Raw genomic sequence first — 26,483 nt, 5'->3', positions numbered from 1 at the left:
GAATGTATGCATGTGTGAACAATGATGACTTCACTGTACTAATCAGTGGGGGCAGCAGACACCACTGAGTAAGTGTGTATACTGTATGGCCATCACATTCAAAATGACAGAGCGAGTAGAACAATGAGTCTGCAATAAATTTTGCATTAAACTTGAACATTCCTCCATGGAAACTATTCAGATGATTCAGAAGGCCACTATGGGCTACTGGTGATTGGTAGCATTATCATAACAACACGCCCACATCATGTCTCATGTGAAGTTTTTGGCAAAACATTAAATCACCCAGGTGACTCATCCCCACTACAGCCCAGATTTGGTACCCTATAATTTCTAGCTTTCCCCAAAACTAAAATCACCTTTGAATGGGAAGAGGTTTCAGACCGTTGATGAAATTCAGGAAAGTACGATGTGGCAGCTAACAGTGATTGGGAGAACTGTGTGAGGTCTCAAGGTGCCTACTTTGAAGGGAACTGAGGCATCATTTTCCTATGAACGATGTTTCTTATATCTTATATCCTCTTCAGTAAATGTCTTTATTTTTCATGGTACATGGCTGGATATTTTTTAGATAGTCCTCATCTTTCACCCATAAGTCTTCACTATGTACCTCTAAAAGATATTTTTAGAATATACACATCAAAAAAATATCCCATCAGTGCCTGGCTGGTGAAGCTCAGTGGATTGAGCGTGGGCCTGCAAATCAAAAGATCGCGGTTTGATTCCTAGTCAGGGCACATTCCTGGGTTGCAGGCCAGTTCCCAGCAAGGGACACATGAGAGGCAACCATACATTGATATTTCTCTCCTTCTCTCCTTCCCTTCACCTCTAAAGATAAATAAATAAAAAGTCTTTTAAAAAAAAGAAATACCCCATCAAAAAGTTAATTAAAAAGCTTTCATATGACTAAATATTCAGTCAGCATTCAAATTTCTAATTATCTTATAAATATCATTAATATCTTTTAACAGTCAGTTGAAATAGAATCCACATAAGGATCATATATTATATTTGGTTGCTAAGTCTCCTAAGCCACATTAAATCTCTACATTTCTCTCTATCTCTTCTTTTCCTGGTCATCAGTGTATTAAAAACACTAGTCATTTGTTACTACACTCTGGATTCATATTAGTTTTCCAATAAAGAATTTAGTTTAAGAAAGTTGTTGATAGATTATTATTACATAATAAGATAATATTCACACAGGGATAGGTAAGAAATCCAAATGGAAGAAAACACATATTTGGAATTCATTTCCAACTATAAACAGAACAGAACACAACAAAAAGGCTGGAAAGGAATGCCTCAGAGTGAAGGAATGGATGGGACTGGCAGCAGGGAAGTAAGCGTTGGGTTTTTATTTTCTACATTTTTCTTTTGCTCCAAATTTACAGAGTGATCACATCATTTAACAAAAAGTTTCAACATGCACTTAATATATTAATAAATACCCACTCCCTCTGACGCCAACAGCCCAAGAGAAACAACCAACTCTAGCTTACCCAAGACTCCGGCTAACCATGGTTGGCTAGGAGGCCAAACCACACCCCACACCCTGTAAACTCTCCCGGGAACCATGCTCACCGAACAGACAACTGTTCTCCATGGCTACTCAGAACAAAGAGGGTATAAGTCTCACTGTGCAGTGAATTCTTCACACAGAACATGGGTGTCTGTTTAATTCAGAGATGTATGCTTTCAGCCTGCCCAAACCCAGAAGGAAACCCACCACAAAAACCTGTTTGTGGCTACAAGTCTACCTCAGCCCTGCCCTCTCCCCTCCAGCCCAATGGACTAAGCGAGTCAGGGCTCAGTGAATAGATAATCAGCAAGGGGTAACCAGCTGGTGACTAACCACAACCTAGTCAACATCCAGTAGAGAATACAAAACAAACCCATCAACCCTTTACCAGAAGCTGAAACCCTCTCTATTCCTTGGTTCACGTGGCAGAAAGGAAGCTCTGTGGCCACACAGGAAAGACTGTGAACTGTCACTGCCCGTGGTCTCGCCATGAGACAAGCACTATCTTACGCCCCACCACCCCGCCACCCACTGGGCCTCATGTGTGACCCTGTTGCCTAAAATGACCATAGTTTGTTTTCCTACTTAAAAAGAAGAATCAGTTAAACATAGAATTACCATGGGATCTAGCAATTACGCCTTTAGGCATTTACCCAAAAAACTGAGAACAGCAACAGAACATACTTGGTACACCCATGTTCACAGCGCATTATTCACAATAACTAAGAGGTGGAAACATCCCAAACATCCACTGATAGAAGAGCAGAAACATAAAATGCAAAATATACAAACTGAGTATTGTCCAGCTTTAAAAAGCAATGAAATTCCGATATATGCAAGAACATAGATAAACCTTAAAAACATGACAAGGAAGCCAGACGCAAAGGGACAAATACCACATAATTATATTTATATGAGATACCTAGAACAGGTAAATTCAGAGACAAAAATGTGGACTAGCAGTTGCCAGGGACTGAGGGGAGGGAGGAATAAAGAATTATTATTTAATGTGTACTGAGTTTCAGTTTGAAAGAGTAAAACTTCTGGAGGTGAATATGGTGATGGCTACACAACCCAGTGAATGTACTTAATGCCACTGAATGGCATACTTAAAAATGGTTAGATCAGTCCTGGATGGTGTGGCTCAGTGGATTGAGTGCTGACCTTCGAAGCAAAAGGTCCCCAGTTAGATTCCCAGTCAGGGCACATGCCTGGGTTGCAGGCCAGGTCCCCAGCAGGGGTGTGTGAGAGGCAACCTCACAATGATGTTTCTCTTCTTCTCATTCTCCCTCCCTTCCCCTCTCTCTAAAGGTATATAAATACAATCTTTTTAAAACAATGGTTAGTTAGTGAATGTTATGTATATTTTACCACAATAATACAAAGAATACGTACATATGCACATACACACATATATGTATGTATGCACGCACACATTTATATATATAAATATATATCCACACATTTTTAAAAGGTGTGGATATATAACACAAAGGGGCAGCTACATAATACAAAGGGGCAGATGAGGGAAATGGCAAGGCTAGCCACGTTCCTGAACTATATAGTAAGCTGTCATTTTTTAGAAAATAGAAATAAAAGAAAACTGTTTCAGATTAACAATGAGGAAACTGGACAGCTAGTGATAAGATTATTGCAAACAAGCATTTTATACCTTGATTGCATTTAATCCATTTAACCAGTTTTGTTGACAACAGATTTATTTGGCTGTTTGAGCTTTTTTGCCACTTAGAAAGCATAACCTTTAAAATCAAAGATTCCCATTCTAGCCACCGTCTTTGGTACGGCTTTCAGAAAGCACTCTCAGAGCAAGCGTGGACGTGCAGACCTTGGAGTGACTGCACATGGAGACAGACCTTCAAACAATGTCCTATGTAACGTGAAAGATTGCACACACCCACCTCACTGCCAAAGGGACCCCTGATACATGTGGGTTTTTCCCAGAGTAATCAGACTGTCTTCTAGTCTAAATCACGCTGAAAAGACAGGCGAGAAGGGCGTTGAGAACAACACATGGTCAGCACCACTACCACTTCTTATGTGTGATGATGAGCCCTGGTTACTTAAGAGGATGTTCTGCTGGTGCACTGCTGATGTATTCAAGGGTGAAATGTCACCATGTCTGAAATTTATTTTCAAATAATTCCAACAACCACACACACATGTATGTACACACAGGCAACACGCAAAGTGCAGGAGGAATTACTACATTAGGATGGTGAGAACTATAGATTCTAGGAGAGAATATACAAATTACTTTGTGTGTCTAGATATTTTCCCAATGGTCATTATGAAGATTAAGAAATACGATGCACTCCTACAGAAAACGGAGTAAGTTATATCCCACTGTGCTGATCTTTATCAAAAATCACACTGGGCTGAAATATAATTGTTCTCCCTTAAAAAAATTAGTGTGTGCTTTATAAACTATGTACGGGGCCAGGTGAGTACCTGAAATATCAGGGGACCACCCTGTGAAGTACGTGATTGTATAACCACTATGATGTACACCTGAAACTAATGCACAGTACTATTTAATGTGAACAGAAATTGAAAACAAACTAACTCACAAAAAAAACCCTACTGTGCTTAAAAGCAGGTGCGACCAGAACATCTAATGCGTCAAAACGCCTCCGACCCAACATAAAGTTCTGAGCAGAATACTCCCAGAGGCTGCATAAACAGGATGTCTTAGCAAGGAAGTGTCTGCCAGGGGTTATCAATAGCTCCCACCCCATCTGGAAACCTGAGCAGCTTCAGCACAACCAAAGGAAAAATGAATCATCAGCCAGAAGACCCAGGCTCCTGTCTGCCACCCTCCCACCCCCAGGAGACCATGCCTCTGATTCCTGCTCTGAAAAAACGGGAACAACGGTCCTTTTGTCACCCCAGGGTCAGTGCACTAAAATCACGAAGCGACAGACTGTCACATTAAATTAGCAATGTTTCTCAAAGCCTAGATTCACAAGGCAGAAAAAAATGGTCATACACAAAAGGACCTTAAGGTTAAAGAACAAAAACAAAAACAAACCACGCTGACAAAGTGTCCAGTGTCTTCCAGGATTTAGCCCGCACATTCTTGATGATAAGAACCCTCCTCCCGAAGCCAATTATACTCTACAAGACCAGAGGACAATCTTTGAATCCAACACGACCAGTGCTTACCTTTGCCATAGGCCCTGGCTTTCTTGGGGTTGAGTTTGGGTTTGAGAGGAGCCCCTGGCTTGAGCTTGGCTTTGGGGAACTGGGACAGGTAAGTCATCACCGAGTGCTCATCCACGTCTGGGTGAATAATTTCTTCAGGAGTGATGACCTAGAAAAAACGACATAGTAAGTGAACGCCAGAACACATCACTTTCCAATTGCTACTGTTTTTGCAAAAGCCTCATAAAGACTACTAATAGTAAAAAATTGAGTCCATTTCTCAACCAAGTGAAATTACATTAAGGTGACATGCCAAAACCAGTGTTTTTTAGCCTTTTAGACGTGTTACCATTCCCTCTGGAAGCTGACCTCTCCAGACGATTCTAGATGTCATTTCCAGAGGTACATACTTCCCCTCCACGCCCAAAAATAACCCACTCACTCCCCTAATCAAACTTCCCAGGGGGATAAGCTAAGTCACATGAAGAGGATGAAGAAAAAACTACATGTGAGATTAGAGCATGTTACCAAAAAAACACATAAACTGGCCCTTTTCCTTTGTTCATCTATCCATTGTCTGCATCTCTGCTAACTGAGCTACTAACAAAAAAGTCAAAATAAAAACAACAAACGAGAAGACAACGCAGTGCCGTATCTAATGTGAGGTCTTCCAGACTGAGCCTTTGAGCCCTCTCTCAATTCACAGGCTGAATCCCTCACCTCCAACTCAATGGTGTTCAGAGGTGGGGCCTTGGGATGGGAGCAGGTACAGAGGAGGTCGTGGGGGTGGGGCCCCCAGGACAGAATTAATGTCCTTAAGAGAGGTAAGAAAGACTAGAAGGCACATTTGCCCACCTACCTCTCTCTCTCTCTCTCTCTCTCACACACACACACACACACACACACACACCAGGAAGAGAGCCCTCATCCCTACCCTTCTCTCTCTCTCTCTCTCACACACACACACACCAGGAAGAGGGCCCTCACCAAAACCCCAATCTGCTGGCACCTTGGTCTTGAACTTCCAGCTCCCAGAATTGAGAAGTAAATGTCTGTTATTTAAGCCATGCAATTTATGGTTATTTGTTTTGGCAGTTGGAGCTAAGACAGGTCTCTACGTAAAGAGCCATTAAAAACATGGGAAGGTGATAAATTTCTACAGATATTCATCTTAGGAACAAGAATATTAGTCAAGTTATTTATAACCCATGCTAGACAGGCAGCCTCACTGAAGGCTTCAGTTCTACCACCTGACCCAGCCCTAAACAGTGCAATAAATCCTCCTGCCCCAACAAGAGGTAAGCCACTGAAAGGAACACGAGACTATGTCTCATAACCCAGGTTAACCACTTGCAGATGAACGACATATGGACCCAGCTTCCCTCATCCTGTGGTAACACACACACACACACACACACACACACACCCGACAACCTGTTCTGATGATTAGCCTGCAGCAACAAAATAGCTATTTGGGTTTGTACAATATGTCCCATAATTTGGAGAAGTACGGTGACCTGGCATTCCTTCTAGGTAGTTCCTTCATTAACTTAATAGTGCCAACATCACATGAATGACAGAAGGAGATGGTTTTAGGTTTAAGAGATGAAAAACATACCACACCACTTCCTGAGGATGGAAAAGCCAAGAAATGGGCCACGAAGCAGAGCCACGGTGCCAAAGCCAAACCAAAGAAACACAGGCAAGTTTTTCTACCTGCCAAGGGATCCTGTTACAAAGTGCACTGAACACAAACTTAGACCTTAATGGGGCCTATGGCGAGGTCACCCATCCCACGCACTGGCTACCCACAAGTTTTCTGGACTAGGGCTTTGAACATGGGAATCACAGTGGCCAACTGTCTGGGGAAGCTCTTTAGACTCCTTGGAAGGGCTACTAAAAATGGTATCTAAGGCTTATCATGATTTCCAAGTTTTCTTGTAATATTTCTGTGATAGGATTATGGTCAATACAAATTCTTCCCCAATTTTCATTAATTGTAGGTTATCCTGATGTAGATTTTTTTTTTAGAAGTTTTAACTGTGGATGAGAGGGACCACATACCAAACCTGACAAGCTCAGGGAAGGCCTATGTGGTAACCACATAGGATGGTCTGAAATTTAAAAAAAAACAAAAACCAAAAAACATTCTAACTTAAAAGCAGATGAAGGCAGGCAAGTCATTGCTCTGGGCTAGAATCTTCCCTGACAAAAGTCAATCTTTACCTCAACTGAACCTGTCCATTGTCTTTTTGTATCTGTGATAACACATTTTTTTAAAATGTCAAGGTAACTTCCCTTTTTCCAAACCCATGGGGCACAACCATCGCACCAGAGTGAGACCACAAACCCCCTCAGCGCTGCCCTTCTGGGGTTCGTTGTTGACCATTAACTACCCTGCGCCCATTTTTGTAAAGAAGCGTGTGTCCACCATTTCACTTCTTCATCCAAGTTCCCCCACTCTGCTTTCTCCCACCTCCCTGGTCTATCACCAGTGGATTTTATGCAACCCTCTATGCCTCCTCTTTTGATTATAATGTAAAAAATAAGGTACAAAACTGCCATTTTCAGAGCATTTCCTCAATTCATTGAGGTGTTGCTTCCAGGACATTTTCATCAGTTGGCTCAAATAAACTCACAAAATTCTCTAGGGTTTGAATGTTTCTAACATTAACATAAGTCTTATGATTTTTTCCCCTAAGATATTATAGTTCAAAAATTTTAATAAGTTAAAAAGTGATTAAATACTGGTAACTTCTTATGGCCCAATCTTATCATTAGGGTCCTCATTTGCAGTTCAGTGTCCAAAAATAGCCTTTCAAATTTTTAAAGCAGAAATACTAGAAAATTTGCCACATGTGACGAAGAGTAAAGATTTTTGGATGATTTATAAGCACCTAGGTCAACGAGAACCTATTATCATGGGTGAACTCAGGAAGGTGGGAACACGCCCCTCAGAAGGCTAATGCCGAGGGGGTCAGATGGCCTGCCTGACCCAGAGGCACCCACGCCGCTGCAGAGCGAGCTGGAGGGTGGAAACGGCCCTGAGGGACGGGCACGCTGGATGAGCACCTGGGGGACGCCCAGCCAGTCGTCTGCCTGCTGCATGGCTTCTCGTGCATTGTCCACAGGTTTCCGTGGGTCCCAGGATTCCCAGTCTGGGCACAGACCTGTCAACAAAACCCAAAAGACGCTGTTAGCATTAGCCGACTAAAGAGATTTTTGGAACTTCTGGTGGTGCAAAAGCAGTCCATATTCAATAGAAACTGTACTCAGTTTTGAATTTTGATCTTATCCCAGGCTAGTGATATACAGTACAGTACCCTTGCGATGGCCAGACAGTGGCAGCGAGACAATTTTGCCCAACTGTGGGGTAAGCGCTCTGAACACGTTTAAAGTACAATAGGTTAGTACATTAAATGCATTTTTCAGTTACGATATTTTCAACTTACAATGGGTTTATCCAGACATAACCCTATACTAAATCAATGAACATCTGTACATATTTTACAGGAAAAAAAGTATCATGGATATGAGCATGCAGAGGTAGAACTACTCTGTCTTAGCTGAGATGTCTCCTTCAGGATATTATCTTCCTGCATTAAAATGGGGGTTAGCCACTCCTTAATGGTGTGGAATAAACAAATGAATGGACAAAGCCTGTAAAACCACTTGTGCCTTGTGCCTTTTTGCAGGAGAAATTTTTTGACCTTTCATACTCACACTTTTGTACCCTGGTCACCAAATGTGAAGGGTTGACATCAGCTGGATGTCCTACAACTTAACTCAGTTCTGACACTCTCTACCTGGAGACAGCATCAGATCCCAAAAGTTAAGAGCTCAGTCCCACAAGCCTGCACCCCTCCCTCCACTTTAGACAACAACTGTAAGTCCAGGTTGACACACCTGGGCTTCTGGCTGACCAGGTACAAACCCACAACTCCTTCCTCAGGTTTAATCATTTACTGGAGTGGCCTGCAGAACTCAGGAAAAGAGTTTACTCACTAGATTATCAATTTATTACAGAAGGATACAACTCAGGAATAGTAAGGTGGAAGAGATGCACAGGGCAAGGTTCCAGGAGACAGGGTGAGGGGCTCCCATGCCCTCTCTTGAAGGCACCACGCTCTCAGGACTTCATCTATGAAGTCACCAATCTGGAAACTCCCTAAATGCCACAGTTCAGGGATTTTTGTGGAAAGTTCATTACACAAGCAAGACTGATTAAACTGTTGGCCAGTAGAGATTACCTCAGCCTTAGAGCTGAAAGTCCCAACCCTCCAATTGGTAACTTCTCCTCACAGCCAGCCCCACCCTCATTAACAGAAGCTCGGGTGTGGCTGGAAGACAACAATTGTCATAGTCCTTGTCACTTAGGAATCTCCAAGAGTGTTAGGAGCTTTGTGCCAGGAAAGGAAACAAAGAAGGAAAATATAGTTCTATTTTAAGTCTCAATTTTGGTGTAGAGAGATCTGATCAGATCACTAGGGGGGATTAGGGAGGAGGTTGCCCCAGGCAAGGATAAAAAGTTTAGGATAGGACTGGCTGAGAAGCTGAACACCTCTGGAAGTAAAAGCCAGAAGATTAAAAACAGGAATGTCAAACTCATTATCACTGGGGGCCACATCAGCCTTGTGCTTGCCTTCAAAGGGCTGAAGTAATTTTAGGACTGTATAAATGTAACTACTCCTTAACCGTTAAGGAATTGAAATTACATTGGGTCCTTTGAAGGCAACCTTGAGGCTGATGTGGCCCCTGGTGAAAAGGAGTGTGACACCGGTAATTTAAACAGAGGGAAGGCACAGATGGGCTCTCTTTCTCTTCCCTGAGGATGCCTGATTGTCATTCTGTAGCTGCTTGCATTTCCCAAAGGACAGTATTTTAAATGGAAGAAGGAACTCCGGGTGCAGCCTAAAACTGGTCTGGCCTGGCAGAGAGTGGCAGGGTTCTTCTTCTTTGGGTGTTCTAGAGGAGAAGGACTCTGAGGCAGAAGCCTGCCATTCTTCCATAATTATGTAGCTTTTGTATCTTATGTTGTCTTGGTTTTTAAACTAACCTTACAGTAATGAGATCATTAAAAACTAACAGGGGGGTGGGGGGAGCCCTAGTTGGTGTGGCTCAGTGGATTGAGCACTAGCCTGCAAACCAAAGGGTCACTGGTTTGATTCCCAGTCAGGGAATCGAACATTGCCTGGGTTGCAGGCCAGGTCCCCAGTGAGGGCGTATGAGAGGCAACCAACAGATGCCTCTCCCGTACATCAGTGTTGCTCTTCCTCTCTTTCTCCTTTCCTTCCCCTCTATCTAAAAATAAATAAATACCCAGCTGGTGTAGCTCAGTGGATTGAGTGTGGACGTGAGGATAATGATTTGATTCCCAGTCAGGGCACATGCCTGAGTTGCAAGTCAGTTCCCAGCAGGGAACACACGACAGGCAACCATATATATTTCTCTCCCTCTCTCCTTCCCTTCCTCTCTAAAGATAAATAAATAAAATCTTTAAAAAATAAAAAACTATTTTAAAATCCCATAATGTTTAAAATATATATATAAATAAATAAACAGATAAACCCTTTTTAATAAGCTAACAGGAGAAATGATAGGGGAAGAGTTAAAGATTTTAGCTTAATTGTTAGGCTTAAGTGATTAAATTTGGAACTCAAGAGTTAAAAGATCGTAGCCTTAGTTGATAGGCTTAAGTGAGCAATGCAGGTGGAAATGCATGCCATTCTAAAATTGTGTTGCTTTTTTTAAAAAAGATTTTATTTATTTATTTTTAGAGAGAGGGGAAGGGAGGGAGAAAGAGAGGGAAAGAAACATCAGTGTTTCCTCCAATGTGTGGTTGTCTCTTGCACACCACCTGCTACTGGGGACCTGGCCCACAAACCAGGTGTGCCCTGACTGGGACTCAAACTGGAGACCCTTTGGTTCACAGGCCAGCACTCAATTCACTGAGCTACCCCAACTCCGGCTAAAATTGTGTAGCTTTTGAACAAAGACTCCTTTTCCTTTTTCACCAAACCTCTGCCTCTGGAATTTTGCCCAGAAGGTGGCAGTGGGCGGCAGGACCTCATTTGCCGTATGGTAACAATATCACAATCCCATTCCGGGATATGTCTAAAAAGGCTGAGCTAGCATCCTGCATAATTTAAAAAATCCACTTGCTCAAAGGGCAAAGCTAGAATTATATTAAAATCCTTTGTAAGCACAAGAAGTACCAGAGTAAAAATCCCCAGATTTAAACTGGGAAGAGGTATCCTAACATGTGTCTCTGGATGTAAGCGAGGCAGAGGGCACAGGGCACTGGGAAATGAAGCCCTGCTGAGCTCAGAGTTACTTCTGGATGCCGCCAGTTTACAGGCTCTCGAGGAGGAGTGAGGCTTAGAGTCAGTCCTCCTCCCCTACCCAACTGACACCAGATGATTCTGCTTTGAGCATGCTGGGAACCACTAGCTTATGAAGTATTAGGTGCCCAACACATATATAGCACTCAATAAATGGAAAATATCATTATTAGAGCTTTTTATTGAAAACAATTTTGGGAGGTACATATATAAACACAGGCTCTGGTTTTTCTACTGAGTGTATCCCAGCAAACTCTACCCATCAATCTAATCCCTCTGGGAGGATAATCGCTGCTTTGGGGCACACTCAGCCCCTCCAAGAAAGGCGGAATAGGCTCCAAGTGGATCCTGACCAAGCCCTACTTCTCAGCAGCTTGAGAGAAAAGGGCAAAGAAAGCCATATATAGTCAAGCCAGTGGTCGATAAAAATGGGTACTTTCCACTCAATGAAAGTTTTTAGATTTTCATGCCAAGCCACTTAACAAGGCCACATGTTTTTGCCAAAGGCTACAGGAAACCAGGCACCAACTGTGGGAAGAAGCAGGACTTTGGAGTCTAGAAGCTAACCCCAAGGCCTGCTCCAGCATTAAAGCCTTCACTGGAAGTTGGGATAAATAACTGAAATCAATGCTCAAACATTGGTGGAAACACTTTAAGACCTGCCAATGGAAAAGCAAATGGAGACATTTTTAGTTCCTCTCACTATCTTACAATGGGCTAAAACCAGGAGAAGTACATCAATCACAGCAAACCTAGCTTTCCCAGTGAAGACCAAAGCCTTTAGGTCCCATATACCCCCATCCCAAAGATAGCTTAGGCAGCCATGGCACTTACCTGGAGCACAGCTGTCCACCAGGGCACCCAGCGCTTTGCCGTCTTGCCAGTTCTGGTTAAAGTTGGTGATGGGCAGATAGGGGATCTTGTTCTGAATCCATCCCAGCAGCCTCTGCTTTGGCGTCTGCTTCTTGGCATCATCATCCCCTTCATCCTCCCACACGGGCATGGAGATGGAATAATGCAGGATCAGTGTCCATACCAGGCCCAAGATGAGCTTCAGGTTCCCATCCACAATGGCTTTGCTATCTGGAGAGAGAGGCACAGGCTTGGTCATCCTTCTAGGCTGCATGAGAATGACTCGCGCTCATTATGAAAAAAGGAATGAAGTCCTCATCTCTCAGAGAACCATACTGAACTATCTAAGAGTGAAAGATGCAATGCTGGAATTTGCATCGAAATGCTTGAGCGTAGCAATCAGTAAAGTAAATTCCAAAATGTTGTGAACCAGTGGCACTGGTACATGGGAATGCATTATACTATCATTTCCACTTCTGTGTATGTTTGAAATTTTTCAAAATAAAAACCTTTTTTAGATGAGATCGGGCACATTTAGGTATGGCCGTAGACCAAAATAAAAACCTTTTTTAAATTTGAGTGTTCTGTATTCCCTTTCAGGGGAAAGATCCTTTACCCCATCCTCCTGCAGGACAAACCCTGACTCATCACTGAATGGCCAGTTCTGATGGTTGGTGGCCCTTCACTTGCAAAAGACACGGACCATTCACTCCTCAGCCTACCATGTCCCACGCATGACTGTGAGCACCTGCTGGGGAGAAAATGGACCTTCTTCACCCTGGAGCTCCGTCTCCTGTCCCATCCTCCCTTCCACCCACCACAAGCCACCTGAATGTTGGTGAAACACACCAAACTGAACTTGAAATGAAGCCCAACTACAACCACATGAAAAATACACTCACATGCTGATAAGGAGTAAATGGCATGCCACTCAAAACTGAAAGGATGGTTTGTTTTTTCTAAATAACCTGTTTATTGTTATGTCTTCTTACAAGAAAAGACCCTCTTAAAAGGCTGCACCCAAAACCACAGAAACCAAAGGTAATTTCATGGCTAATAAAATTTGATCGTGTAAAACTGGATGAGTAAAGACTACCATGAACTAGTTAGTAGCACCAATTAAAGTTGACCGATCCTTATTCAAAATTATGGTGCCCCATGTTATTCTATGCAATACATTGCGTAAATAATAGCTCGTAAACAGATGTCTACATTAACTCATGAGCCCAATGACAAACTGAAATGAAGGACCCCTTGTTCAAAAAGTACTAAGAATTTCAAGACAGCACCAGCAGAGCATTAAGGCAAGCATGGAGCCCTGAACAGCTGCACATGAAGCCACCAGCTCTGCTTCAGGTCCGGTGGTCAACAAAACTGCAATAATCTGCATGGAACTGCACAGGACTCTAGTACCCAAGGGATTCATCCCACCAGACCATACATTTCCCCAGCAGGCAGTCCTTGGCCATGACTGAATTTTTTAGATTACATGTCCTATTATGAGGTTGTCTTTGAAGTGCTACCAACTGATCCTAAAAAAGTCCAGGTCAGACATTCTTTTCATGCCAGTTTTCTTTATTCAAACTGAAGGGAGAAGAGCAGGAGTGGGGTGGGGGGACGTGTATGCTTATTGATGTTATGGTAACAGGGGTGTCCAGGTGGGGCCTGCCCTTGCACCAGACAGGAAGAGAACAGGCCAAAGTCTCATCCAGACACAGGCCTCAGTCTGTGAAGCTCAAACTTCCCTGAGTTGTATGTTAAGTGTTTTTCAAATACAAACTTGAAGGTTTCTTTCATAAAGCAAAACACAAAACCAGTTAGCTCTATCTTTACCCAGCTTATAACATGCTGGTATAAAGGAATGAGACATGGATCTTTTTCAAAAAGATTTTGGGGGAAATATGACCCAGTGAAAGTCTGAGCCAAATTTATGAAAAATACAATGCCCAGAAACTTCTGTTTCCAATGAATTCAAGGTGGGTGTCCAAACAGGAAAGCCCCCATTAAGGTCTCACTGGGATAAATGATATTTTCGTTCTGCTATTCTAAGAAGCTGGAGGGGTGGCAATCCTCATTCCAAAAATGACTTTGACAGCGAAAGGTTCAATGCTTCACCGAACTCTCGGAACAATAAAAAGATGGCGACTTGCCCAAAAGGCCTCCCCCATCCCCACCCACGTGAAACAGGAGACTCCTAACACCCCCCAAATGAAATACTACACAGCACCACAGTGCCGATGTCTGACCATCACAGCAGATCACAAAACTTCTGGACCCGAGTGTGCTCTGTGATGTTTATGTGGAGTGTAAATGCAGAGCAGGTCAGCCAGAAGCTGCTCTGCAGGAGAGTTAGTGAGAGCCTCTTTCAGGAATACAATAGGCCGACACGGTCACGCCCACCCATCCTCCTAGAATCTGCTTAGATTGACAGTGGGTTGGAATCTGGCCACAGTTCCTCCTCCCCAAACCACAACCAATCACAATGCCCGAGTAACTAGTCCTGGCTCTGGACAACACTGACCTTCAAACCACATCCACCTTCTGGAAGTACTTAAAATTATCCAGCATTGCTTAGAAGTGAGGGCAGAGGCTTTTTTGTTTTTTTAATAGCTAGAAAGTTAACTTGAGCTACTGCAAATTCTAGGATGGAATGTTTTCACGTCATTCCAGCACATCAGTTCCTCAGGCTCTATTTAGCAAAATTCTGGAATGGGTGCATTTATGGGGGTGGAAACCAGCTATTTTTAGGTCATCTTCAGAATCCTCCTGAAACATTGCTTTTGTGGACAAGTTCCCCCGAGGTTAAGAGCATGGTGATCTTTCCCCTCTCTCTACTCGTATCAGGAGGGAGGGATCCATACAACCACCCGTGTACCTACGCCATGCACTGTGCCGACCTCTCCTGGCTATTACCAGGGTGGTAGGGTTGGGGACCTAGGAGGATAAGCCCAAGTGGACTCCATTCCACATTTTTGCTCTCCTGGGTGAAGAGAGCAGGCCATGCGTACACAAGGGCCACAGTGCACCTGGTTACTGGGTCAGAAACAGCCACACCACTTTGCAGGAATCAAAGAGAGGTTTCAGAAAACCTTCTAGCATAGGAGTTTCCAAAAACCTCCTTCTAGCGTCCCTGGGGAACATTCGCCCGCTGTATTCTGCACTCAACGTGGCCATCAGGGGAACAGCCTGCAGCAGGCTCCGCTCCCTGCACGCTCGTCTCTGTCACCCACTGAGAGGCACTGTGGCGGGGTTGTCTCCAAGTATAGGTTCTGGAACCAGTGGCTCAACTAGATACCTCACTTTGAACAATCTGTCCACCTCTCTAAGCCTTATTTTTCCTCATCTACTAAATGGAAATGATCATGGTCAACACTCCACAGGGCTGCTGTAAGAAAAGGTGGGTTAGAGAAAGCCTGGCACCCAGTAGGCACTTAATAGTACTCCCCTCGCTTACTTCATCTACCTCATTTCTAAGTAACTGCTATGTGCCAAGAACAGGAGCTATAATCCAGTGTTGTATACAAGCAAAAAAACAAAAGGAAAGAAAGTACCTTGTGAAATAACAGGAGGGTAAAATGTTCAGTATGTCACTTCTCTGAGCCAAGCTATTCATAGGTCTTGAGACTTTGAAGTCCCTGCTCTCTGGTACCAAGAGGAGGCTGAGCCACAACACTAAACATGTAAGGACATGTAAGGACATGTAAACCCAGAACATGAAGGTAGGTAGGTGCACAGGGGACACATCTGGGCTGGGCTGGGCAACTCAGGAGACCAGCATGGCCTAAGATCACCAAAGAGGAACCAAGAGCTGCCCCAGGAATGGAACCACTGATAATTTATCAGACCTTCTGAAATAGAATCTGGTCCAAAGAGCAGCCTACAAGGGCTGGGTCTGGCTCTTGCTCGACTTCCTGGCTTCCCGCTGCCCCCAAGTTCACTCTGACCATCGGCCCCAGCCTGCCTGGTCTGGAACTCTCTCCCCAGCCCCTCTGTTGACCTGGCTAATACCTCTTCTCTCTCCAACTCCACAAAACTAGAAGGGGTCCCCTGTTAAATGCCCTCACTGCCACATGACCTCGTCTTTCAGTGCACCTACAATTGTGCTTAAATAATCACCTGTGTGGTGTCCATCTCCTCTGCTCAGTGTCAGCTCCACAAAGGCAGGAATGAGTCCTTTTGCCCCCTGCAGATCCCACAGCCCGGACCCTTGGCTGTTGGGGGGACCAGCTGCCACACACACAGCTCCCTACCCTCTCACCTCCAGTGCTGCCTGAGAGGCAGTGCTGCCTGCTGTAGAGTGGACACAAAAAGCACACAGAATTCTCAATGGCTCCAGACTGTGGCCTCCTCTGAACTCCTAGCAGACAACATAGCATGTGGCACACAGGGAAGACTGAGGACAGGCCCTGAAGGGAACAGGCTGTGCAGGTGTAGGCTCAGTGCCACCATGCAAGCTGTTGGGCCCTGGCCAAGCAACCCACTTCCTATATGCCCCCAGTTTCTGTATCTGTAAACTGGGGATAATGTTGGAACATGAGCGCAGGGCCACTCAGAAGGCTAAACGCGATAACACATCCTCAGCACTCAGACCTCTGGTCGGTTTTTATTAAATGCTAGAATTCTTACCGCCACTGATTTCAGCATGCTTTTATCAAGCTTAAGACGAAAGGACAAAGGAAAGAGAAAAAAGTGAAAGCTTAGCTGTCATAGGTGGTAACCTGTAAGTCTGCACTGGGGTTTCCTATCAGCCTTGACTGACTGGGTGAGCTGACAGCAGCATTATCCTGTGAAAAAAGGCCACCCCAAGGTCACCCCACAGTGCAGAGCTCAGTCACCTGGGCTCAGAACCCATTGGCAGACCCAGTGCTCACTGACATCCCAGGTGGGCCTTTTATTTTAAGATTTTATTTTTAGAGAGAAAGGAAAGGAGGAAGAAAGAAAAGGAGAGAAACATCAATGTGTGGTTGCTTCTCAAGCACCCCCTTCTGGGGACCTGGCCTGCAACCCAGGCATGTGCCCTGACTGCGAATTGAACCAGTGACCCTTTGGTTTGCAAGCTGGCGCTCAACCCGCTGAGCCACACCAGCCAGGGCCCAGGTGGGTTTGCAGTTTTTCCCCATCCTGGCTTCTTTTCCAGCCTGAAAAAACCATGGCCGAATTGTAGGCCTCAGTTGTCCCAACAAGAGAGCACCCTGAACTAACAATAGGCAGTTTATCACTTTCATTAGCTTCACAGTTAAAACCTAGCCCAAATGCCACTCATTCCTGAGGCCATGTTGAAGGGGTTCATCTCAGTCAGCCGCCTAGAATGGGGTCACATTTCTGGGGGCAATAGTTCTTCTATCCATACAGCAAAAGAAGGACTGTGCACTTTGGCTCAGGTACCCAGAGGTCCCTGGGCACAATGAAGCAGCCCAGCTGGCTTCTCCCGCTCCCCCACTCCCCCTCTCCCCCGTCAGGGCCTCTCTCCAGTGCTCTGAACTAACAAAGGACAAGACCTACAACCAGGTGACTCACTCCTCTGATGACTGAAGGATATCTGTGGCTAAGGCCACTCAGATCTTTCCTCCCCTCCTCCTGGGCAAGTGGCTCCCTACTAGACTACCCTTCCCAGCCTCCCTTGCAGTTTGGTGCTGTGGTTGCCTCATCAATGAACAGTGTGCACCAGGCAGCATGCCATCACTGCGGGGCCCTGGGCAGTGGGTATGCCTCATCCAAACACTCTCCCCACTAATGCCAGCCAGGGCCCCTGACATCACAGTCCCTTAGCTTTGACTTGCCCTAGGAGGGCAGGCAAGGTGATGGAAGGAACCTGGGTACCAGAATAGGGTACCTCACCAACCTGAAGACTGAGAAAAACCACTGCTTCTTAAATCTTTGTCACAGAGTTTGTTCCAGGGCAAAGAGGATGTTCTGAGCCTTGAAGACGTGGAGTCACATGGGCCTATTTGTATGGGTAAGGCCAAATACAGGCCACAGTAAAATAGGAGCGGATTGGAGCACTGGGGTGAATCGGATTTCCAATTCTTTTTCCTGATCATGAACTACTCAACAGTAACAAAGAACTATCTGGGTTAACAATTTTTATATATCACTATGTCAGGGCCAGTTAATAAAAAGTCCATTCAGAAGGCCTTATTATGTTAGTAATTTTCCAAGGGAAGATACAGTAGACCAGTAGTAGCCAATAATTTGGGCATATGAAGTTAAAACTCAGTGTGTTGAGAAGGATTCTGAGGCCCTATCTGGATTCAGTAGAAAAGACTGTCAAAATGGGTCACCAGTGTCTGCCATGGACAAGGCATGGGCAAGGCATGGGCAAGGCATGGGCAATGGAGACTGGACAAGGAAGATCACTGTGCAGATTAGCAGTGTCTAGCCTGGGCACGGCGTGGGAGTGGAAGTCGGGATTTCTCTGCGACAGAACTCAGTAACATTCCCAAACCCCTGACCTGAGATTTCCGCCACAGGCTCTTACACATTCTTTACACATGCATAACTTCAGACTTCAAATTTCCTGCTTTGCCAACTCTTTCTTCTGTTCTCTCTCACTTACTACACAATTTCTGCCTGGAATAACTGGAACAAATTATTTCCTAAATATTTTCATTTTGGTATAGAGCTTTTTGGTGGACTTCAGTTCAAGAATACTATGGAGGTATGCTGCTTCGTAATTTATCCCAAACACCCTATTTTCTGGTTAAGAGGCATCCTTTATTTACAATTTGCATCATCTCCCAGTGGACTTTCTTTACAATGTCACTTTTGAAAAAATTGTTATCACTTTTTAGAATTATTTTATATCTAGCAACAAATCCACATTTGGACTAAAGGAGATGGGCCTATTAAAGGGCCTAGTACTCAGTAAGCCTCTTCCTACTTAGTATTACTGGGAAAGCCTTGAAAAGTTAGAATAAGGATTCTAACCTCGTGAGAAAGGTAAAAGAAAAAAGGAAAAAAAGACACCCCCAGATGGTCCAAGCAGTGCATTCTAAACTAGGTTTTTGACCTCAAAGCCACAGGCTCCCGCATTCATTCTGTTGCTACCACACAGTTGTCCTGGGCAACCAGCAGGACAAGGGCCCAACGGCCTGAGCATGGGGTGGAGCAGCCCAGAGTCCAGCCACCAGGCGACATGGGTAAACCCCGGTGTGAGCTCACGTGGGGGCGTCTGTCCCTCGCTCAGAGCTTCCGGCCACAGCTGCTCTGAGAACACATCCAGCTGAAATAATCAATGCTGGCTGTGGAACGAAGTCCTTGTCACCTTTTGACTCCAGCTCAGTCTGTCACGTAGTAAGTCCACCTCACCTGAAACTCTGCTCACAGCCCACCCTGTGCATGCATACGCAGCCCACCAGGAAGCCTCAGGGGAGAGGTGAGGGCAGGAGGAATCAGGCGGGAAAGACTCCCAAGTGCCTCCTCTCTGCACAACAGCAATCAAATCCTGATGGTAGTCACCCGGACCTCCCCCGTGGGCCCAGCCCTGTGCCACAGAGGCCTCACCTCTTGTAATCCTCATAGCAATCCTTTGATGTTAGCTTTTAAATTTAATCCCACTTCACAGATGAGAACAAAGGCCCACTGAGGCACTTGCCAAAAAATTTAAACCCAGTTCTCTCACTGCCAGAGCGCAGACTTGGCCTCCCTATGTTTCTGAATACACATTATGTCACACAGGTCCCTGAGGTGAGTGCAGTGTGACTCTCATTCCACAGATGAGGAGACTGAATACCAGGAAGGAACCCACCTCCAGGCACCATGGCCAGGAAGCAGTCGTGCTTGGGAGGGGAACCCAGGCAGAGCCTCTGAACTTCTACCTGCCGGGTCCCTCCCCCCATCCCTGAACTGCCACAGTTCCAGGAGGAAAATGCAGCAAGTGACAGCACAGAGCCTGGAAGATCCAAGCAGCAGTCAGGGCTGGTCATTTTAGTAGCGCCTGCCCCACCCTGACTCAGCTTCCACTGACCCAAGAACCAGAGGTTCTAACCCTGTCTCTGAGTCTGGGAGACGTGCCATGCAGGCCTCGCTACTGGGCACAGGAATCAGGAGACCAAGCTCTGCCCAGATCTACTAACCTATGTTTTCCCAGGAAAATAGAAATGTGGATACTTATAAAAGTTAAATTGGGAAAGCTCACTTTGTCCTATTCATCTATTCTTCTTACATCCAAAATATAACTTCCTAGCTGCCTACTGAGTGCCAGGCTCTGCACTGAGTACAAATTATGCTTTTAAGTAAGAAAATAAGTTAAATTGGCTTTAAAACACTCCACAAAAAGATAACATTATTATAATGAAAACCAGCATTCCCCCCCCCCCCCACCCAGGGTAAGATACTTAAGATCTTTTAAAGAAAAAAAGGGGGGGCCTTTTTTCCTTTTCTCTCTCTCTTTCTCTCTCTCTCTCTCTCTCTCTTAGGCCATGTTTCCAGAGGGGTTCTTTTCTCCCTCTTTTATAATTAAGACTGAAAGTTAAAAAATAATAATGATGATGAATAGGATAGGCATTCATACTTCCACTGCAAACTTGTAAAAGGTGAGCCTTGTTACAGAATCAGATCAAGGTGACTTCCTTGGTTTGAAAGGGGAGAGACCAGTTTGCATTCCCCCTACCCCATACCCGGCCTTATGTTATAACTCAGACACGCCTATTACAGAAATGGCAGCCTGCCCAAAGACTGTGAAGTCATAAAAGGAGCAAAACTCTCAGTTTAAAATCTTGAAAAGGAACCAAGCTGAAGAAAATTCCAAATAATTTATAACTGCTGGCTCTCACCATTATCAACAGAAAGTAAATGAAGCTGGAGGAAAGGAAATTCTCAAAGGGCAGATATGAGGGCATGATCCCCACTTTGCCCATATTGACACTTTTTAGACATTTCCTCCCTGTATCAGCTCAGAAGGTGAATTTGTGCCCCCATATTTGGACCTCTACCCTACAATCACGGGAGGAGACCTCCAGATGCACACGTGCCCAACGTAATGGAGCTCTTGCAGGCCAGGCGCGGTGCTCCTCCCTGTGGGTGGGATGCCCCACTGATACCCACGTGTAAAGAGTATGGGCACGGTGGGGCAGACCTGAACCCACTCAAACAAAGGGGAGCCCACTTGCTGAAACTGTAATTGGTAACCCAGAGACCAGGGACACCAAGTTAGTGAGTGATGAGGCAGTGCGAGTGGAGAGGCCCTGCCTGCTGGTCAGAGAAGCCAGCTTCCCCTCCCAGGCACAGCTGCCTACTGGGCCTGGGCCTGGGCCGGGGCACTCCTTGCTGCACTCACCATCTCATCTGTGAGATTAGTCATGACTGGACTCACCCCATTGAACTACTGTGAGGTAGGACAGCAGGTAGCATTCCGCCTGATCGTGGTTCTCCCATAGCAGTGGGAACTGTCATGACTACCATCATAGCATATAATACTATATGCACACACAAGTCTGGGAACTAACAGTGCCCCACGAACTCTGTGAAGGATGTAGACCACTCAGAACCAAACACCCCAGAACTCACCCTTCCAACACAGACAAGCATTCCATCTGCTAACAACCACAGGAACCGGCCCATCAGGGACACAGGATTAAAGCTGATAGAATCAAGATGTTCTTTGCTCAGTGGGCTGCTAAATGAACTGGCAGTCTGCTAAAATCTGCAGGCCACCCCAACTCCTCCAGCAGATTCCTGAGCAGTCTGCAGGGGCCCAGCCCGGCCACTGCTGACAGAAAATTAAATGCAAGGTCAATACATTCAATTTGAAACAGAGTATTCAAGAAAGTTCCCCAACATGATTTCTTTTTCTCATGAGGGGAGGGAGAGGCCTGGGTACTAAAGTGATCTTTAACCAGGGAAGCAGTTCATTACTATAACTTAATGGTGAGGGTGGGGGGCACTGAGAACTTAAATGCCTTTGCGTGAACAAACGCTTACATAAACTTTACAGAATGTCCAGGGAAGGCAATAACAGGCTGCTGTGAAAAGAATGAGAAAGATGTGTTTGTTTCAATAGGAACAGACAGGCTCCCATGATATGCTAAGGGAACAAGACAATTTTCAGAAAACTATAGATCGTGGAACTCTGTTTTTGAAAAGGTGTAACTGCATCTGAACAAAAGACCTGGAAGCCTGTATGCCAACTGTGCTCCCTGGCTCTCCGGGAAGGAGGCGTGGGGCGACGGAGAAGCGTAGGCTTTCTTTTTTTATTACTTCATGCTCCTGTGTTGTTGGGAGTTTTTTTTTTTTTAACTTAAACTACATACATTACTTTTACAATCAATTTTGATATACAACTCCGAAAAAGAAACACAGTAATGTATATGTTAAGCAACTCTTCATTTGAACTAAATGGCTCATCAGGCTCTACAGGCCCGATGGGGGAAGACTGACGATTTTTTTTTAAAGATTTTATTTATTTATTTACCTTTAGAGGGAAAGGAGAGAGGGAGAGAAACATCAATGTATGGTTGCCTTTTGTGCATCCCCTGCTGGGAGTTGGCCTGCAGGGAACTGGCCTGCAACCCAGGCATGTACCCTGACAGGGAATTGAACCGCGATCTTCTGGTTCGCAGGCCTGTGCTCAATCCACTGAGCTACACCAGCCAGGGCTGACTATTTTGATCAAATGACGAATGCAACGTGTGTGTAAGTTTGCATTTGAGTAAGGGGGAGGATGGGAGAACTGCACAACAGGGCTCACATACGCACAGACAACCTCTCAAAGAGACGGAAACTGGTCACCAACACAGTGCACAGGGCAGAGGAGCAGGGAATGGGGAGCAACAGGAGGCAGCTGGCCAGTCTCTCGCCTTTTCACTCTGCATGCGATTTTTACCATGTGTGATGCTACTCTCAACCAACAAATACATGGTGGCTTTGCAGGTCTGCAAGGCTGTCCTGGAGATCCCCTTTGCTCAGCTTTCACACAGTGGCCCTCCAAGTGCCTTCCCGTTCCTCAGCCAGATGCAGCCGTCCTGGACAAGCATTCTTCTGCGCAATTTCAAACCGCTTGCCAGCACAGTGGAAGATGTTGAAGATTACATTGCAAGAAGATGGAGTCATCTCATTTTAAGCATGTTTTTCAAGCCAACCGACCAAACAGGAAAAAATAAAAACCTTTCTGACCCCCTTCACCTCTCCTTCCCCAGCACCCTGAGAGTGCTCTTCCTATGATATGGAAGCCCAGACTCTTGGTTATACATGACAAATTCTCACAGCTGCTTTATAAGGTACCACTATTAGCCCCATTTTCCAGGTTAAAAAACAGATAAGCAGATAAACTACGCCCTAAGTCACATAGCTCGTAAGTGGTGAAGCTGGGACTGGAATTTAGGCCATCCAATCCCAGAACCTGCTGTTGAACATTCCGCCTGGAGGCCAGGACGGGGCTACAAAGGCAGAGGCCCATACATAGACATAATGGTATCACAAAGGCTTTCCAAATGGCCAAGCCAATGCGGAAATAAGTGCTGAGGCTTACATCATCCTCCTAAAAGATTTATCACCGTGCCCCTGAACCCTGTCCTACCATAAACAGCCATGACAGTAAGATAAACAGACAAGCACATAGCAGGTCAGCTTTATGCTAAAATGGGAACATATTCTAACATTCCTAAGGCACACTGTCCAAGTGCAGGGCCGGAAAGTGACACTGGCTACACATCCATCACCCAGCCACAGCCACGGCTGTGACCGCACAGACAGCCACTCAAATGTCTCCATGGCCAGCTCTCTGTCTAAGGAGCCCTGTGTTTGAGTCGGAAGCTGTTTGCTGGCTCAGCACGAACCCCGGCTCCAACCAACCTTGGCTCTCAGGGGTGCGCTCTCAAACCTGGCCCTGTCTTCCCATCACCTGGGCCACTGACCAGGATTTTCCCCCCTTAAATCAACTCACTTTGTCCTTTTTTCCTAAGACTAACTTTTGTCTACAAACACAGATGAGCATTCCATCTGCTAATGACCACAAAAACTAGCTCATCAGGGACCCAGAATTAAAGCCGGAAAGCCAGAATTACATGTATTAAAAAAGCAACTAGTGCATCAACTACACACACACACACACACACACACACACTCGCGCAAGTGTGAAAATACATAGCTGTTCCAATTTTAAAATGTAGGTCATATAACATCTCAAGTACCACATTTAGAAAAGACTGCACTAGATGTTAGCTGGTTTCCCAAAGTCTTGGGATTTCTGTGGTCACATAAGCTGGGGACATATGAAGTTGAACAATTTTAAACAGCTGCAGGACTTCTCAGAGCTTTTAAAACGCACATGCACATTGACAATCTCCAAGAGAGCCCTAGGGTGCCACACAGCATTTCCCCACTTTATTTTGGACTAAGGAACTTTTGTTTTAATACTATCTCAAAGGACACTAATATTCTCCAGAAGATACTTTAGATAATTCGACCCTAAATCGCCCTTCTCCTAAATACTTCCTTAGGTTGGGGGATTACATTTTTTAAAGAAAGCAGGTGTGGGCGTGAGTGAGACGAGCCAAAGGCACAAAATGAGGATGGCAGAAGGAAATTACCGAGGCTTTCTCTAATCTACGGCTGTTTCACTGGCAACGATTAAGAAACTATAACCCTGCTACTGGACTCAAGAGGTTTTGCAGATAAAGGACGATAAAAGCAAGCTCCCAAAGCATCGTTCCTAATTAAGGGTGCTAAGGGAAGCAGAGCCTTAAACACGTGTTTGTGACATTCTGGTGACAACCAACTCACTTCAAGACCACACTAAGAAACCTCTTATTGTTCCAGTGCAAAGTATAATTGTTAAACACAAGCAATGATTTAGAGGAATCCAGATCAAAATCAGTCTCCTCCTTCCCGGGTTTGCTTTAAGCTGCCAATGACAAAATCTTCACTCCCAGAGTACTACCGCCAAGTGGGAAGAGTCAGAGATGGAAGCAGGAATTTGGACCGCCACTTAGAGGGGAAATCGTCCAGATGTGGGCAACTGGAACATCAAATGATGGGAACAGGGGAAACTGCCAGAACCTTCACCCAGCTGACACTGCGCTCTTAACTTCCTATGAGAGGTTGAGGGAGAACCTAGTCAAAGTTAGTAAAAATGATTTTGATGGTAACAGAAACACATCCAATTAGCATTCCTTGCGCTACTTAAGGATAGAATACTCAGAGGCACAGCAATGAACCCCACAGTCTGAGCACTGAGGAAACCCACTCTCTAAACTGCTGTGTAGTCAGTCCTGGATCCAAATCTGAGATTTCGTCACCTGCCATGTGAGTGTCCTAGGGCCCGGGCCAGGCTCCGTCTTCAGCATCACTGTAATTCTAGTACCTAGTGTGATGCCTGTCACACAGTTGAAAAAAGGGGGGTGAGGAGAGTGACTGCCACCTATTACTCAACCAACAACCACCCACCATCAATAGCCAATCATCAACAGTCAAACCGCCAACCTAACCAGATGACCACTAATTAATAAACCCACCAAATAAGCACCCACCACTTAACTATCAAACCCAACTGGACTGATCCTTGACCACACTCTCCCCACAAAACACACTCTCCCCATCCACTCTTCCCCCAATCCTGGCTGGTCCCCTCTAAACTGATCCCTGCCCAGCAGTCACCTATGAATGTCAGGCCCCCTTTACTGTCCACACCATCTGAGCCCACATGTCAAAACTCCTCCCAAGTCTTCCCTCAGGCCACAGCAGGGCCACCCCACACCCCCAGGCACGGCTCCTCCTCAGGGCAGAAAACCATCTGCAAACTGGATGGGGCAGATGAGAGGACTGGTCCCAAGACATAAGAAAACAGAAACTGAAGTTAATAAATGCTTTATTAAACATTTGAATTTAAAACTTTATCTTTTCCACTAATCACTAAATTTAGTATTCACGAAAACTATATTACATTTGAAAATTAGTCACACGTTAGTTTTTTCACATCAAGAATTCCCAAGTGTGCATTGACTGCTGAGAAATCAATCAATTATAAAACAATCATGACCAAATAATAAAACCAAGCACAAATACAAATAAAAGCAAAACTATTTTTTAAAAAACCTTTCAAATTATTTTATAGCAACACATACAAACACACACCTTTTTTTTTGTAAGTGTAAGAGATGGGTGTGTTTTATTGTATTTGATATAAAAGGTTCAGGGCCTAAGGTCTTAAACATCCCAGCATTCTGGACAAAGTCCAGACTCAGCAGGGTCACGACGCCCCTCGCAGCTGATCTCTGCCCGTCTCCCCACCCTACCCTCCCTGACGCCCCTGCTTCTGCTGCTGGTAGAAAACCCAGGTGTATGAGCCTCCGGGCCTCTGCACACGCTGCTCCCTCTGCTTAGAACAATGCCCTCCTCTCCGCCTTTCCCTCTCTGGCGCTTCCTTAGCCATCTTCCAAGAGTCAGCCTCTTCCCTTCCCCTTTGACATCACGCTTTATGGTAACTGTAAAGAATGCCTCACAAAGTAGATAGAGTAGAACTTCTCACAAGATCAACTATGAAGCTAAATGTCCAGGACATTTAGCAACACAAGCCACCATCTTCAATTGCCACACATTTTCCTATGACTGATGGTCTAGTCAGGGGCTCTGGCAAAGGAAGGTATATGTGTGTGGGGAGTGGGGGGCAA

General features: G+C 45.1%; 1 protein-coding gene across 4 annotated transcripts in view; it reads right to left on the bottom strand.

Annotated features, from left to right (window-relative positions):
* The window catches only part of FLNB (filamin B), a 141,005-nt gene that overhangs the window by 76,439 nt on the left and 38,083 nt on the right, over positions 1-26,483 (bottom strand). For all 4 annotated transcript variants that reach the window (XM_037040770.1, XM_037040771.1, XM_037040772.1 and 1 more), the window contains exons 2-4: positions 11,860-12,108; positions 7,757-7,854; positions 4,706-4,853 (exon numbers count right to left, since the gene is read on the bottom strand). In XM_037040770.1, the coding sequence (XP_036896665.1) occupies positions 4,706-4,853; positions 7,757-7,854; positions 11,860-12,108 (495 nt within the window). The remainder of the gene's footprint in view (positions 1-4,705; positions 4,854-7,756; positions 7,855-11,859; positions 12,109-26,483) is intronic.

The sequence above is a fragment of the Sturnira hondurensis genome, unplaced genomic scaffold (assembly GCF_014824575.4).
Source record: "Sturnira hondurensis isolate 20B ecotype Veracruz unplaced genomic scaffold, ASM1482457v3 Scaffold0002840, whole genome shotgun sequence".
NCBI classification, from domain to species: Eukaryota; Metazoa; Chordata; class Mammalia; order Chiroptera; family Phyllostomidae; genus Sturnira; species Sturnira hondurensis.
Note: the sequence above shows the minus strand (reverse complement) of the source record. Positions and strands in the feature narration are given on the sequence as shown.